Source organism: Primulina huaijiensis, chromosome 14 (genome assembly GCF_012295235.1).
Source record: "Primulina huaijiensis isolate GDHJ02 chromosome 14, ASM1229523v2, whole genome shotgun sequence".
NCBI classification, from domain to species: Eukaryota; Viridiplantae; Streptophyta; class Magnoliopsida; order Lamiales; family Gesneriaceae; genus Primulina; species Primulina huaijiensis.
Window position 1 is genome coordinate 6,597,921 of NC_133319.1, and position 15,766 is coordinate 6,613,686.

Consider the following 15,766-nt stretch of genomic DNA (forward strand, 5'->3'; position numbering starts at 1 on the left):
CCTATAGTCCTTACACCTGAAGGTGTAAAACCTGTTGGATACAAATGGGTTTTTATTCGAAAGCGAAATGAGAAAAATGAAATCATAAGATATAAAGCTCGATTTGTTGCACAAGGTTTTTGTCAAAGGCCTGGAATTGATTATGAAGAAACGTATTCTCCCGTGATAGATGCAATTATGTTTCGGTATTTGATTACCCTGGCAGTATCTGAAAATTTAGAAATGCGTCTTATGGATGTTGTTACAGCTTACTTATATGGATCACTTGATAGTAATATATATATATATATGAAAATCCCTGAAGGATTTAAGATGCCTGAAGCACAAAGTTCAAAACCCAGAGAATGTTATTCTGTGAAATTACAAAGATCATTATATGGGTTAAAGCAATCCGGCCGAATGTGGTATAATCGGCTAAGTGATCACTTGATGAAAAAGGGCTATGTAAATAATTCAATATGCCCTTGTGTTTTCATTAAGAAAACAACATCCGGATGCGTAATTATTGCTGTATATGTTAATGATTTAAACATCATTGGAACGAATAAGGTAATTCAAGAAGTTGTTTCATACTTGAAGGAAGAATTTGGAATGAAGGATCTTGGAAAAACCAACACTACAAGAAATTCTGCATACAACAACGCACATACGACAACGGTTTTTCACAAAAACCGTTGTCGTATGTTTTTTAACAACGGTTTTATCGAAAATCGTTGTCTTTTGGGGGGCAAAGACAACGATTTTTAAAAACCGTTGTCTTTGGGGGGTCAAAGACAACGGTTTTTAAAAACCGTTGTCTTTTTGGGGTCAAAGACAACGGTTTCTGGGATCAATGACAACGGTTCTATGAACTGTTGTCGATTAGCGTGTTTTTTTGGACAATTGACAACGGTTTGTTCAAACCGTTGTCGATTAGCGTGGTTTTTTGACAAACAATAACGGTTTTGACAAAACCGTCGCTAAATTTAAATTAGCGAGGTTTTGAAATAACCGTCGCTAATTTTAGCGATTGTTTTAAAAAGACCCGTCGCATCTTTAAATTTAACGACTATTTTGACAAACCCGTCGCTAAAATTAGCGACATTGTTTTGAAATCGTCGCTAATTTTAGCGACGGTGTAAATCCAACCCGTTGCCAAATAAAAATATGCGACGGTTTAACCAAAACCCGTCGCAAACTGTCTATAAATATCTCCATTTTCGTTCCATTTTCCTCTACAACACTTCACAACACTTAAAATTTTTCACTTTTACACCATTTTATCACTTCACACAACACTTAAAATTTTTCTCACCACTCAATAACACTTAAAATTTTTCTCTCTTACACAATTTCGTCACTTCACACAACACTTAAAATTTTTTTTCTCTTACACCATTTTATCACTTTCACACAACACGTAAAATTTTTCTAACCACTTCATAACACTTAAAATTTTTCTCTTTTACACGATTTTACTACTTCACAAAACTTAAATTTTTTTCTTTTACACGATTTTAGTTTGGATTATTAGTTTCTTTTAGATTTATTAAATTATTAAAAGTATTTTTTTAATTTTTCGAAACAAATTAGCGACGAAAATCTTGACAGCTGACCGTCGCTAAAATGAGCTACTGTCGTGATTGCTACCCGTCGCTAATTTTAAATTAGCGACGGTTTATAAAACCGTCGCTAATTTGAACTAGCGACAGTGTTTTTCATACCCGTCGCTACCGTTGTCGTTGAACGGACTTTCAACAACACCCTCAGTTACAACAGTTTTTAAATGGCTACGACAACGGATAAAATCCGTTGTCGTTTTCCGTTTTTGTAGTAGTGCAAGTATTGTCTGGGTTTACAAATAGAACAAAAAGAATGTGGAATATTTGTTCACCAGACAAATTATACAGAAAAGATCCTTAAACGTTTTAATATGGATAAATCAACTCCTCTAAGTACTACAATGGTTGTTAGATCATTAAACATAGAAAAAAAGCCATTCCGTCCATGTGAAGATGATGAAGATATTCTTAGTCCAGAAGTACCATATTTAAGTGCTATTTTGTGCCCTTATGTATCTTACAAATTGTACAAGGCCTGATATATCTTTTGCCGTAAATTTATTGGCAAGATTTAGCACATATCCAACAAAGAGACACTGGAACTGAATTAAACATATATTCCGTTATCTACGAGGTACGACAGACTTGGGACTTTTGTATTCAAAAGATGATAATCCAAGTATAATTGGTTATGCCGATGCTGGATACTTATCTGATCCACACAAGACACGTTCCCAAACTGGATATGTATTTACTCGTGGAGGCAATGCAATTTCTTGATGTTCACAGAAACAAACGCTCGTAACAACTTCATCAAATCATGCCGAGATTATCGCACTACATGAAGCAAGCCGTGAATGTGTGTGGTTAAAATCAATGACCCAACATATCCAAATCTCATGCGGATTATCATTCGACGAGAAGCCTGTGATACTATATGAAGATAATGCTGCATGTGTTNAATAAAAACACGTAATGAAGACAATCATTATGATCATCATCACAAGGAGGAGTGTTGAAAAATAATATTTAAAATGTGTGTATTGAATATTTGAATGTTGAAAATTAGGTAAAATTAGGTGTTGAATATTGAAATTTGTGTGTGATGATGAAGGTAATGATGTAATTTATTTTTGGATTATTTGTAAAAATTTTCTATAAATAGATATCTCATTTGTGAAGAAAATCACAATTGAGTTGAGAGAAAAATATTATAAAGTGTGTAATGTGATAATTTTAAAAATTTAAAATTTTTATTTTTTACCGTAAATTTTTACTTTTTCAGGACAAGATCAACTAATGTTGCAACTATTGCAAATCGGGGTACTGTTGCAGAGAGGAGAGGGAGAAACGGATAACCTTCGGAATTTCTGCTCCCCAGTGATGACAGTGCAAAAACATGGCCAAAGTATGCACAATTGCTCCTCTCTGCAAAAAACTTCCTCACCTCTCCCCGCTACCTAAATCTTCTTCATCTTCTCCCCCAATTTTCTTCTCTCCTTCCACCCACTTCCCCAACTTCAATCTTCGGAAGTCGTTTCTTCCTCCGCGGCCAGCCACCGAAGAAAACGATGATTTCTTGTTGATGGGTGCAAGCGACTATGTGGAACAAGGGTCTGAATTTGATGAAGAAGAATGGTCATCGGAGGAGGAAGTGGAGCCGTTTGATATTCAGGAAATGGAGAGCCAAGCCAAACTAGTAGCGAGGGAATACTCGGACTTGTTGTCTCGCGAGCTAAAAATGGGTTGGTTCTTGAATTCTTGACCCTGTTTATTGACAGTTTTTTCATTTCTTTTTAACGTTACATTGAAACGGTAAACGGGCGCCTGCTAGAGTACTCCTGAAATAATGGAAAAATGATGGTCGCAGGTGCCCCTCAATGTTTCCTGCAATCTTGAATAGTTTCCTTCCAATTTATTGTCTCGCTCATGACCTGAAGATTGCTTTTAGCATGAATGAATACGTCATGTGCATCATCTCATTTTGGAATTTCACTTGTCCTTGATGATTACAGAAGATGAAATTTCTGGTGGAAAGGACAGTCGGAGACGGAGGAAGAAGGTCGAAAGTAACCGTAAGAATGTCGGTGATTTTTTTTTTTTTTTGGTTCATTAATTGTGCTTTGTATATCTTGGTTCCCTTCTTGCTTCATTTGGCGCCTGAAGAAGAAAGATCAAGAATAAATTTAAATAGAGTTTACAAGAAATTCATGTGGTTTGATGGATGAGGAAAATAAAGTTATCGTATGCTTTGTTATTGTTTTTGTCAATTCAAATGGTTATTGAATTTTAGGCCCTTGAACATGAAAATTGAGTTTCTTCGATCAGAAAACTTGGCTTTTTGTTGAAACTTATAATTTTTTGCAGATTCCTGACCATCTTCTTCCAAGAATTGCAATTGTTGGGAGGCCCAATGTTGGTAAATCAGCTCTGTTCAATCGTCTTGTTGGGGTATGTGTTATTAATCTTGGATATTGTTGATTTTGCCGCTTAAACTTAAAACGAGGTAGAAGGAAATCACTTTGAAAATATAAGTTTATAATAATCTTATTTTTTGTTTGTGATTTATCTTTTATTTTCTTCATTTAACACTGTGACATGTTTTCAGGGGAATAAGGCCATAGTGGTTGATGAACCTGGTGTTACCAGGGATCGTTTGTACGGTCGAGCATACTGGGGTGACTATGAATTTATGGTTGTGGATACTGGAGGTGTGCTTACAATTTCAAAGTCTCAGGCTGACGTGATGGAAGAATTAGCTATTTCAACAACTATTGGAATGGAGGGGATTTCACTTGCCTGCAGGGAGACTGCGGTTGCCAGGATGCCTTCAATGATCGAGAGACAAGCCACCATAGCTGTGGAAGAATCATCTGTCATCATATTTCTTGTTGATGGTCAGGTATATGCATTCATGGAGCTTTTTGAGGAGGTGTTCCAATTTATTAATATTTTTTGATTAATTCATTGTATATTTGCCGGGTCGCTTTTTTCTCCCAAAAGATGTATAAGAAATTACTTAATAACCAGTGAAGAAAGTAGAACTCCGATGTAGGTAACTGAATAAACAATATAGGACGCCAGCAAAATAGTTGAAAGTCGTTTGCAAAATGATGGTGGGGAAAAAGAAAGTTAAGAAAACTACAAAGATTTTTTTTTCTCTATTGGAATTGAGAGAAGTTTCTTGTCTTATGTCAATGGGATGTGGATTGGCTGCTTTGGATCTCGACAACTGTTCTGATTAGCTTAAGTGAACGTTCTTCGCGTTTTTATTATTATTTTAAACATTAAAGATATTTGAAAAGATAATGAAGAAAAAAGAATATCATAGTTCTTTCGCATATTGCATGGAAATTTCTTTTTTAAAATTGGTAAATTGGTGGTGTTATGTACAACTCTTATACATCATGGACTGTCTTATAACCAACCCTTAACAGGCAGGTCTAAGTGCAGCGGATGTGGAAATAGGAGATTGGTTGCGTAAGAACTATTCACACAAATATATTGTCCTTGCCGTCAACAAATGTGAATCTCCTCGCAAAGGAGCAATACAAGCATCAGAATTCTGGTCTTTGGGGTGAGCTACACCCCATATACAAAGTAAATGTGACTCATCAAGATTTTCTTTTCCACGTTAGTTAAAGTGCTTCTGACCTAGTATTTTTCGGCCATCTCCTATCAGGAAAGGTGGCATTGAGCGGAGTACACTTGACAGACAATTTTCCAAAATGCACAGTAAATTGACTGGAAATATATTTCATCTACTTTTCACATATCCAATCAATTAAAATTTGAATTTGGACTGCAAATTGTCATCCTTGCATCTTTTAGTTTAATATATGATTTGATTAAATAAAGTAAACTGGAATTTGGACTTCACATTGTTTCATTGCATCTGGCATTGGCCGTGTGTTCTCATTTCTTGATCTATTAGGTTCTCACCCCTTCCCATATCTGCTATATCCGGTACTGGAACTGGGGAGCTTCTTGGCGCCGTTTGCTCTCACTTGAAAAAATCTGAGGTAAATTTTTCTTTGGTTATGCACAAACATGCTTTTATATGTAACTTTGTGTAATATTATACTTTGAGAATTTAAATTCTTCCTGATTTCTCATGCTTTAGTAAACAAACAATGGATTTGTCACAGACTTTCCAAGTACAAAGTTTCCTCAACTTTTGCTTTCAGTTTGATGTTTGTAACGCTTTTCAGAATCTCTCTAATATAGCTCATTGCTGGCAAGTGGCTTATTTTATTGATGTTTCCTTGCAGGATTCGGAGAGTATTGACATAGAAGATTATGTTCCTGCAATTGCCATTGTTGGCAGACCAAATGTTGGCAAGAGTAGTATTTTGAATGCTTTGGTTGGAGAGGATAGGACTATTGTCAGTCCTGTTAGCGGGACTACCCGTGATGCCATAGATACTGAATATGTTGCGCCTGATGGAAAGGTCTGTTAGTAATAGTTTTCAATATTGTCTAAACCAACTCTATCTTTGTTCACACCAACCTAGACATTCTTCAAAGGCTAAAATTTATGCAATGAATATTTGTAGCTTCTCCAATTTATCAATTAATGGCTCAATATTCTCTATTTCTCTAGTTTTATATATATATTAAAATATTGTTTTGTGCTTGTTTTTATCCAAATCTTATCTTCAGTACTGGCTTAGGTGTTATCCCATAGTGTGAACTTAGCTTTGTTAGATTGACATGTTCCTATATTTTTCTATAGAAATGTGTTTCTTCCGCATGGTTTGCATGTGTATATATGCATAACAACCGAAAATATTGGTCAGCTGATGAGTGATTTGTTTTGAAGAAATTTCATCTCATAGATACTGCTGGTATCAGAAGGAGAGCAGTTGTTGCTTCATCGGGTAGCACCACTGAGGCCTTATCTGTAAATCGAGCATTGCGTGCCATTCGTCGCTCTGACGTGGTGGCTCTAGTTATTGAAGCCATGGCCTGCATAACAGAGCAGGTACTTCATACAGATTTCCCTATTTTCTTTATATTGATAAATTAGTTTTTCCTACAGGAAAAAAGAGCAAATCAAGCCTAGAGTAGTTTTTAATTGATATAGTTATGAATATTGGCGCTCCATTTAAGGAACACTGATTAAATTTGACGTGCAAAATTCGATCTTTTTTAGAGTTGTATGTCTTATAGTTGTGTGCACATGTATACTTGCTTGTGCGCATAGTTACGTATTTGTATCACCATTTGTGACTTTTAGGCTTCTGGATCGGCAAACTTCATATATTTGTGTTTTAAACTTTAAGGATTTCAAGATTGCTGAACAAATAGATAAAGAAGGAAAGGGTTGCCTAATTGTTGTGAACAAATGGGACACCATTCCTGATAAGAATCAGCAAACGACTCTACACTATGAAGATGATGTCAGGGAGAAGCTCCGCATTCTTAAATGGGCTCCTATTGTATACTCGACGGCAATACAAGGGCATAATGTTGACAAGTATGGATTTATCAAGCTCATTCTCTTTTACCCGAGTAATAAGAACTTTTATTTGATATTAGGATTCTTCACTAACTTGAACAGATTTTTTATGGATGTTAGACTATTTTGCACTGGCTTAATCTTGTCTAATGTCGTATTCTTATTCTAGAATAATTGTGGCTGCTAGCATGGTTGAGAAAGAGAGATCTAGGAGGTTGACCACGGCTATATTAAATCAAGTGGTACGAGAAACAGTTGCATTCAAGTCACCTCCAAGAACTAGAGGAGGAAAAAGAGGACGTGTTTATTATTGTACTCAGGTACTTATTACTTGTAAAATCATATATTGTTGAGGGACTCGATAGTGTCATGACCGTTGATAGACATTAAAATATATAATTCCAAACTTCTCTCTGTGGAATTATTTGGCTGTTCCTTGCTAATGCTTCTCGATACTCTGCTATATTTATGCCTTAATTAATTGTTTGTGAAACAATGCGGATTTGTAATATACTTGACGAAACGAATTTTCACAGGCAGCCATCCGGCCACCTACTTTTGTCTTCTTTGTAAATGACGCAAAGCTTTTCCCTGAAACATATCGTCGATATGTGGAGAAACAGTTAAGAACAAGCGCAGGTTTTACAGGCACACCAATTCGGCTTCTGTGGCGTAGCAGAAGAAAGTCGGAGAATAGTGAAAGGTGCGTGGAAAGAAATGGATTTAGACTCACCAACCGTTGTCCTTTCTCACCGCTCTCTGTCGTTTATGTTGTGCATTTCTCGATTGTATATTTCCTCTGAGGCAACATATTTTTTGCATCGTGACATACGGTTGACTTTGAAGTATCAGCGGATTCACGTTTAGTGTTGTTAATCTCCAGGAGAGGATGCTGCCCCAAGGAAACAAGTGAATCTACCAAAAGCTGACTGAAAAATCGCAGTAGCAACATGATTTGAAATTTAAATGGCGATCTCTGAATATGAGGAGTTGTGAGGATCCGAAATTTTGAAGAAGTTGGAGAAGTGAATACCTGCTGACTGAATTGGAGTGAGGTTATTCACTGTAATAGAATACAAAACAAATATATATTTTTTAAATTGCAATTTAACTTATTCTAGCTAGCTTAGATCATCTTTTTCTGTATTGTTATTATCATTTAAAAAAAAAAAATCTTGTTATTATTAGAAAGATAATGTGAGGGTCATAAGTTTAAATTTCAGTAGAGGATAAAAACTAAATTAAACTCAAGGGACGAAGCAATGTAACACCATCCTCGAGCCATGTATATACATAGATATATACACAGAATGTGTCTTCCTATTATTAACTTTTATCCAATACAATTAAATACAGAACTTGCGGACATGATTGCAACGCAATAGACGTTTCGTATGACAATTTATTAGAAGGGAAAAAAAACAATTTGAAGTAATGCTGAGAGAATTATAACAAACAGTCGAATTGAGACATAACACGTTTGATCATATTAGTCAGATTAATCACAAACTTAGCACGATCACATGTCTGACACGTCCAACAATTTTATGTGGAAACAATATGGATATATTAATTTTCAAATCTCCAAGGGTTATACTGCAAAGATTCAGATTGCGGCAATAATATCTTTTGAATAGTGGCGGTTGATGCAGACGGCGCAAGTTAGCGTTTTCCGTTGGTATCGCTATACGAATTCCTCGTTCCACCGAATTCATATAAACGGTCAGATGCCCAGCAACTTTGCATCATCTCCTTCTATTTCTCCCTGCGATCCATCAATTCTCAGTGCGTGAATCAAACGAAAATTTCACTAATCAAGCTAAATCCGGAGCTGCATTGGGTGTACGTCTGCAATGGCGGTCGCAGCTGCAGTGATTCTGCCAATAGGTCTCCTCTTCCTTGTTTCTGGCCTCATTATCAACCTCTTTCAGGTATATATGTCTACCGATGCTTGGGTTACCAGTGCTCCTCATTAGTGCGTGAAGCGTATGGATTTTTCTATGAATATTCATTTATTTATTGTTTTGCCCCTTTCCTGGTTCAAAAAATGTTTGGATCATCATTGATTTAAATGAGATTTGGAAGTTTGTGCTTTATGCGTTTCATTTGGTCATGAATTTGATAACATGTTCTGCTTTTGTTTATCAACGAAATAACATCTGCTGCAGGATTATTTGAATCCTTAACCATAAATTCATATGGCAATGGAGCCCAAGTTTTTGTAAAGAGACAGAAATCAAAATTGGAAATTTTTGGGTGTCAATCATATTTTGTGGCCTGAGACCTTTTTTGCCCCACTTTGAGTCATTCCTCAAGTTTTCATGCAATCCACTTTAATCAAAAAAAGATGACATTAAAGCAGGACATTTTTTGTAGGTTGTAACGTTTGTTCGATTATATGCTGCACATCCATCTTTCCTAACCTCTTACAGTCACAAAAATTATTGCTCATATTAGTTTTATATTTATTTTCAGGCCATTGTGTTCGTTCTTGTTCGTCCACTGTCAAAAAGTGCTTACAGAAGGTTCAACAAAATAATTATAGAACTGCTTTGGTTGGAACCCATCTGGCTTCTTGACTGGTGGGCAAACATTAAGGTATTCTGCAGTTTCCAATAAAAATGAAATAAAATCAACAAGGAGGCACAGTTTGTCATTTGTACCATTACATTCTACATCAACTATATGACTGGTTGACTACTGGTGGACAGGTTGAGCTGTATGCAGATCAAGAAACTTTTGAATTACTGGGTAACAAAATTTTTAGTGCCTTCTGCTGGATTCCAAGCATGCAAGTTTTTTTTGTCTGGATTTTCAAATAAATTTGTTATGCTTAAGAAAGTCCGTCAAATTGGTATATAAACTTTCTGCTAATCGCAGGTAAAGAACACGCTCTTCTCATTTGTAACCACAGAAGTGATATTGACTGGATTGTCGGATGGGTCTTAGCTCAGGTTTTTACTCATCTGACTTAAAACTTCATGTTTTCACTAATTATATCCTAATTAATTAACTTTTGTGATGGAAATCAATTCCAAAAATATTTTAATTTACTTAATTTCTGAATAAAACCTGATAATCCTTTTCTTCCTAAGTCGGGTATTATAGGCTAAATAAAGTAGTCGAATTTTTGGAATTTGTGTAACTACAGAGTACGGACAGATTCTAGGCCCATGAGCATAAATCAGATAAAGAATACTTCAGTCGATTTATACCAAGTGGCACACCAAATATAATATACTGGTGATGGATATTATAACAGATAATTAAATTTTATGAGTTGGCCAATCTAGTTTCTTTACTTTACTCCATCCAAGTCCAAGTAAACAATATTATAAATCTTCAAGGCACTGAATGATTGAAAAAGTTCCATATTTCTGTAACGTGAAGAGTTCCATATGTGAAGTTTCATACATTCTCCATGATAGTGTAGTCATTTAACATCTTGATTCACAGCTACGCGGTTATGCGGTATCAATCCCTTAACCATAACTCCATCAAATGCATATTTTCCTGTGATTAAACACTTAGAGTTTACATCTCCATGCGCTGGATTACTATTTTTTTAATGGCTGTTTCTCATTTTAAATTTTGCAGCGCGCGGGTTGCCTTGGCAGCGCACTAGCTATAATTAAGAAAGAAGCAAAGTTCCTGCCTGTGAGTTTTTTCATTCACAGTTTTTTGAAATCTATGAATGAAGTTCTATACGGGTGATCTTTTCTGGCTAGAATTCATAATCTCGCATAAATGTCTTCTTACATTTTCTTCTAACAAATACCTAGTATTCAGAATATACTTGGATTGAGGTGTTCAAATTCCTGTGTTGAGCTCAAGTTTTATAAATTAAAATTTACGTAAACAAATACAGGTTATAGGTTGGTCAATGTGGTTTTCTGGCTATATTTTTCTTGAGAGAAATTGGGCCAAAGATGAGAGCACACTGAAGGTGTGTGTGGAACAGTTCTTTCATCTAGAATGTAGAATACTAACCACAGCGTAGTGCCTATTAATTCTTATCTTTTATCTTTTACTATGCAGTCAGGATTTGAAAGGCTAAATGATTTTCCCATGCCATTTTGGTTGGCTCTTTTTGTTGAAGGAACACGGTTTACGGAGGCAAAGCTTCTAGCAGCCCAAGACTATGCCATGTCTGCTGGGTTGCCTGTTCCAAGAAACGTTTTGATTCCTCGTACTAAGGTTATGGTCATTAATTTTTGTCGGAAAGTACAAAATTCAGATTTTGAAGATGTATTATTCCAACTTAGACTGAATCAGGGCATTCTTATGTTAAAATTTTAGAATAATAGTTTTTCATATGAATTTAGGTATTTCAGCCTCTCAATGATCTGGGTCCTAACTTTTCCTATGACTGAAATTTTGGTTTAATGTCCAATTTTGGACATCATCAAAATGTTCTAGGAGTCAGAACTGAATTCCAACTTACTTTTGTTGTTCTCTTTCAAACAATTATCTTTCGACTCTACAAACCTTAGCACATATGTCTGGTCCACATGCATATTTGGACGATAATTTTATGATAGTGCTTAAACATAATTTTCTCCTTGTTATTCTTGTCCAGGGTTTTGTTGCAGCAGTAACTCATTTACGCTCATTCGTTCCTGTTATCTACAACATTACAGTGGCTATCCCAAAAAGTGAGCCACGACCAACACTGTTGAGAATTTTCAGGGGACGCTCTTCTGTGGTAAGCCAACTTTGAAATTTTGCAAGATATTCACAACTATATAAAAAGCCAAAGCTAGCATTCTCATCTGCTTCCTGAATCTCTTAGGTCTACGCATCAGACATGTATTATTTTTTAGTAGTAAATATCAACAATAGAATTCTTTTTTTAACAGTGAACAAAGGCTTTTCATTTATTTCACCTTAGGACATCTCATTTCTTCTGTCATTTGGATTGGAAAATTCATGGAGCAAATTGGGTTCCAAATTCCCAGAAACTTTGTTTATTTCTAATATATGTTCATGCAGGTACACGTACATATTGAACGACGTCTAATGCAAGAATTGCCTGAAACAGGCAGTGAGATTTCACAATGGTGCAAAGATATTTGGGTAGCAAAGGTGATGCTTTCTACAATTTTTATATGTTAAGAAAATTTGGCTGCCAAAACACTAGTATTGGAAATGACTAGGATCCACACACATTTATGTGCAAATTATAAAATATTTATCTGCTTTCTCCTAAATTGATAATGAAAGTTTTTCTCATAAACCAGGATGCTTTATTAGAAGGACATCTTGCCAAAGACACGTTTGGTGAGAACATACGCCATGAAATTGGCAGGCCAAAGAAATCTTTACTGGTAAAAAAAATGTTTTTACATGGCAAACCGATGTGCAAATGATTTCACTTGCTGCTTTAAAATTTCATACTAAAATACCTCAATTTACTCAGGTTGTCGTCTTCTGGTCATGCATCCTCATTTTTATCGCTGTGACAATTTTTGAATGGTGTCCATTCTCATGGGCAGAAGTTGCTGCTTTTGCAGTTTTCTTGGCCCTAATTACGATCCTCATGCAGATTTTCATTACTGTTTCACAGTCGGAATATTCTGATCCTCCAAAGGCACGACAGCCGGATCCCTTGACACAGACACTTTTGGAAAGCTGAGATGATGTCAATTAAGTTTATTTGTTCAATTTATTTGTTTATCCGATCCCCAAGTAAGCATATGTTATTCTTTTGTAAATTACTGTGCCGGAATGTAATGATGTGGGAAATTGTGTGTTTGACTGTTTTCTGCAGCATGTGATATTCCTTTGCAAATTAGTTTTTAACGAGTGTCTCTCTGTAAAATTGTAACTTGTTTCATTGCTTTGCAAGCTGTTGTTTAACGTTTTTTTTTAAAACCAATTTAGAACCTTGAATGAATTTATTAGTCTTATTGGCAAAATTAAGGGTAGAAAATTAGTTTCTATATATTTTAGCTCTTTGAGTAAATCGCATATCTCTTGAAAGATGTCTCTCGAATCTTTATTCGTGAGTCAATCATGTCCATATTTACATTAAAAAACAATAATATTTTTTTTTATAAAAAGTAATAGTTTTTTATGACTCAATAGAATATTCATATCACAAAATTTATTTGTGAGATCGTCTCACAGAAATTTATGTGTTAAGATAAATTGATAGACTCATTAGGGTATTGTTGGCTCCTTTGGCTCTCAACTATCCCAATTCAATCTATCACATAATTATATTGAAGATATGTTTATGGCATATATATGACTCCACGTCTTATTGCGAAGGTTTTATATCATATACTCGAGTACTCTTCCGTCACAACTAGATTTTGAAAAATTACTTTTTCTATACATATATTTTTTAAAAAATGATTTCATTTTTTTAAAATAATATAATACAATGATTGAATTACATGTTTTGAGCAAATGAACGTTAGGGAAATCAAGGGGAGTACAATAATGCTATGACAATTCTTACTCCCCTCTAATCAATCATCATGTCATGATCGATGGGAGTTGCATAATGCTATGATAATACTTAGCCCCATTAACTTTTAATTTTAAGTTAATAACCTATCTAATTATTTTTGCAAAAAAAAAAAAGAAAAAAGATAGTGAGGGAGCTCAACATGCTTTGATGGTGGAAGCAACTTGTAGAAGTATTTCGTTAGTGGTGGAAGTGGTGACTTGCAGTGATAATGTGGGTGCTCGATGTGCTGCGGAGGTGGTGGTGAGGCACAAACATATGGCTTGTATGCTGTCGCTATTCGAGTGCCGGCGGCGATGCAGATTGTCAATGCACACATAAACAAAGGCAAGTGCCCAAATCTTTTACGAGCTTCCATATTTAGAAGCTCCAACTTTACTGAGGTGAGATTACCTACAAGTCAGTCATTTTTGTTATGAGGAATAAAGACACCTTTTATAGTGCTCAATCTGTCCCAATTGCTTTATTTTAATGGGAAGAAAATAAGACACCCATGTTCTTAAGTGGTAATTCATTAATTTAATATGATTTGAGTACCAAGAAAAAAAAACTCTTTTTATTTTTTGTTTTTCTGAAATTGAGGTCGGAAAAAAGAGAACTATTTATTGTAGTTAGAGGTAATAATAATCGAAATCGGTTTGAAATACAGGTATCATTTCGAATTCATTCTTCGAATCAAATCCTTCCACCACCCATAGATAACTCAATAATATTTCACATGAGATACTTCAGATAGATTTATTATTTATATTGTGACGTAAAATGTAGGGAGTGCAAGTAAGAAATTGAATAGTACAACTATCTTTTGGAAATTTAATTAAATTTAGAGTTTAAATAAAAATTATGTCTCATGAATGTGAGAGTGTCTTTTGGCTCTCCCTTTTGTCTCTCCACATTCTTGAGTTAGGCGAAGACTTTTGGCTCTTCATATTCTTGAGTTAATGAAAAGATTAATTATGTTAATTAATCTTGCATGACTCTTGGTGTGTGCATTTTGGGGCTTATAAATAGTGGGTTCATTTTCTCATTTCAAATACATGAAAATTTTATCTCTTTCAAGCACTCTCTTGCATTTCATATTGTTAGCTTTCCATTTGGCCTCCGTTAAATCTCGGTGATAAAGTAAATGTACGTTTTCAGTTCGCCGTAGTAGTGTCTCGTGCTAAGTCACTGCTGGTTGTTCCGTTGTATCCTAGGAAATAGACGTCCAAGACGATCCTCAAAGCACACACTGGAGGGGACGAATCTGTTTTAAGGAAACTGTACACGCTACAGGCTTCGATTTGGTTTTGATTTCCTTTGCACGATATTCTTATTGTAAACATCTAACTTGTTTCGGTTATTGCTTTATCTTTACGAATCCATTTCTACGCTACTGTTGTTAGCATTTATCTAACAAACTTAAAACAGATTTACTCGTTACATGATAAAGTTTCAGATATGGCTACTGAAACCAGCGTGCAAAGGAAAACTGGTCATGTTGTCCCTACTCTTCCGACTCAAGTTGTCCCTCATGTAACCCCACGTGCTGTTGCGGCTGCTGTCCCAGCCAGTCACGATGAAAAGCCTGAAAAGTTAACTGGTGTGGACTTCAAAAGGTGGCAGCAGAAGATGCTGTTCTACTTGACGATGCTGAACCTGGCCAGATTCCTGTCTGAAGATGCTCCTAAACTCAATGAAGGTGAGGGAGATGTTGAATCTGTTAGTGCGGTCGATAAGTGCAATTTGTGTACTTAAATTATCCTTATAATTCGTATAGATTGTTAGTTTCTTGGACGGAATTATGCGTCTTTTGTTATTTTTGGTGTGTTTGCAGGAATCTAGGTAAGGCTACTACATGGACGTAAAAAAGGACGAAATTGGCGCTTAGAAGAAAATTGTGAGCATGGCCCAGCTCTGAAGGCAGTGAGACCCGCGCATATGCGCGAGTCAGAGGCGCGCATATGCGCGCAAGAAACATGCAACACACAAAGCAAAACAGAAGGACCCGAGCATATGCGCCACTCAGGGCGCGCATATGCGCGTGCAAAAGAATTTCAGATAGCAAAACAGAGGACCGCGGAGCTAGGCGCGCATATGCACGCGAGAAGACTGCCCTACGCACAGAAAGACACGCGCATATGCGCGCGACGCGATTTCCAGATTTTTTAGGTTTAGTCGTGGGCTTTGAAAAAGAAAAAAAGGAATTAATTGGGGGGGACAGTCGACGTCAGGGAGAGCAAAGAAGAAAAAGTGAGAGCCAACGGAGGACGAAACACAAAGAACGGAGATAGAAGACGCTGAATCCGG

At 35.9% G+C, this 15,766-nt stretch overlaps 2 protein-coding genes across 4 annotated transcripts; both read left to right on the forward strand.

Moving 5' to 3' along the window:
- The first annotated feature begins 2,852 nt into the window (after positions 1-2,852).
- LOC140957287 (uncharacterized) lies at positions 2,853-8,126 on the forward strand. 2 transcript variants are annotated; one of them, XM_073414474.1, is made up of 12 exons: positions 2,853-3,286; positions 3,557-3,624; positions 3,909-3,992; positions 4,150-4,443; positions 4,979-5,118; positions 5,476-5,563; positions 5,813-5,992; positions 6,364-6,525; positions 6,827-7,020; positions 7,172-7,322; positions 7,539-7,709; positions 7,891-8,126. In XM_073414474.1, exons 1-12 carry the CDS (start codon positions 2,941-2,943, stop codon positions 7,933-7,935), a joined length of 1,923 nt encoding a protein of 640 aa, XP_073270575.1. In that variant the 5' UTR covers positions 2,853-2,940; the 3' UTR covers positions 7,936-8,126. The 2 variants fall into 2 exon arrangements, with proteins under 2 accessions (XP_073270575.1, XP_073270576.1); XM_073414475.1 differs by having other exon boundaries at positions 7,539-7,705; positions 7,886-8,126.
- Positions 8,127-8,620: 494 nt separating this feature from the next.
- LOC140958108 (1-acyl-sn-glycerol-3-phosphate acyltransferase 2-like) lies at positions 8,621-12,898 on the forward strand. Of its 2 annotated transcripts, none has more exons than XM_073415501.1 (11): positions 8,621-8,933; positions 9,478-9,600; positions 9,714-9,753; positions 9,883-9,956; positions 10,600-10,659; positions 10,871-10,948; positions 11,041-11,199; positions 11,582-11,707; positions 11,995-12,087; positions 12,243-12,329; positions 12,422-12,898. In XM_073415501.1, exons 1-11 carry the CDS (start codon positions 8,856-8,858, stop codon positions 12,635-12,637), a joined length of 1,134 nt encoding a protein of 377 aa, XP_073271602.1. In that variant the 5' UTR covers positions 8,621-8,855; the 3' UTR covers positions 12,638-12,898. The 2 variants fall into 2 exon arrangements, with proteins under 2 accessions (XP_073271602.1, XP_073271603.1); XM_073415502.1 differs by having other exon boundaries at positions 12,548-12,898.
- The last annotated feature ends 2,868 nt before the right edge of the window (positions 12,899-15,766 follow it).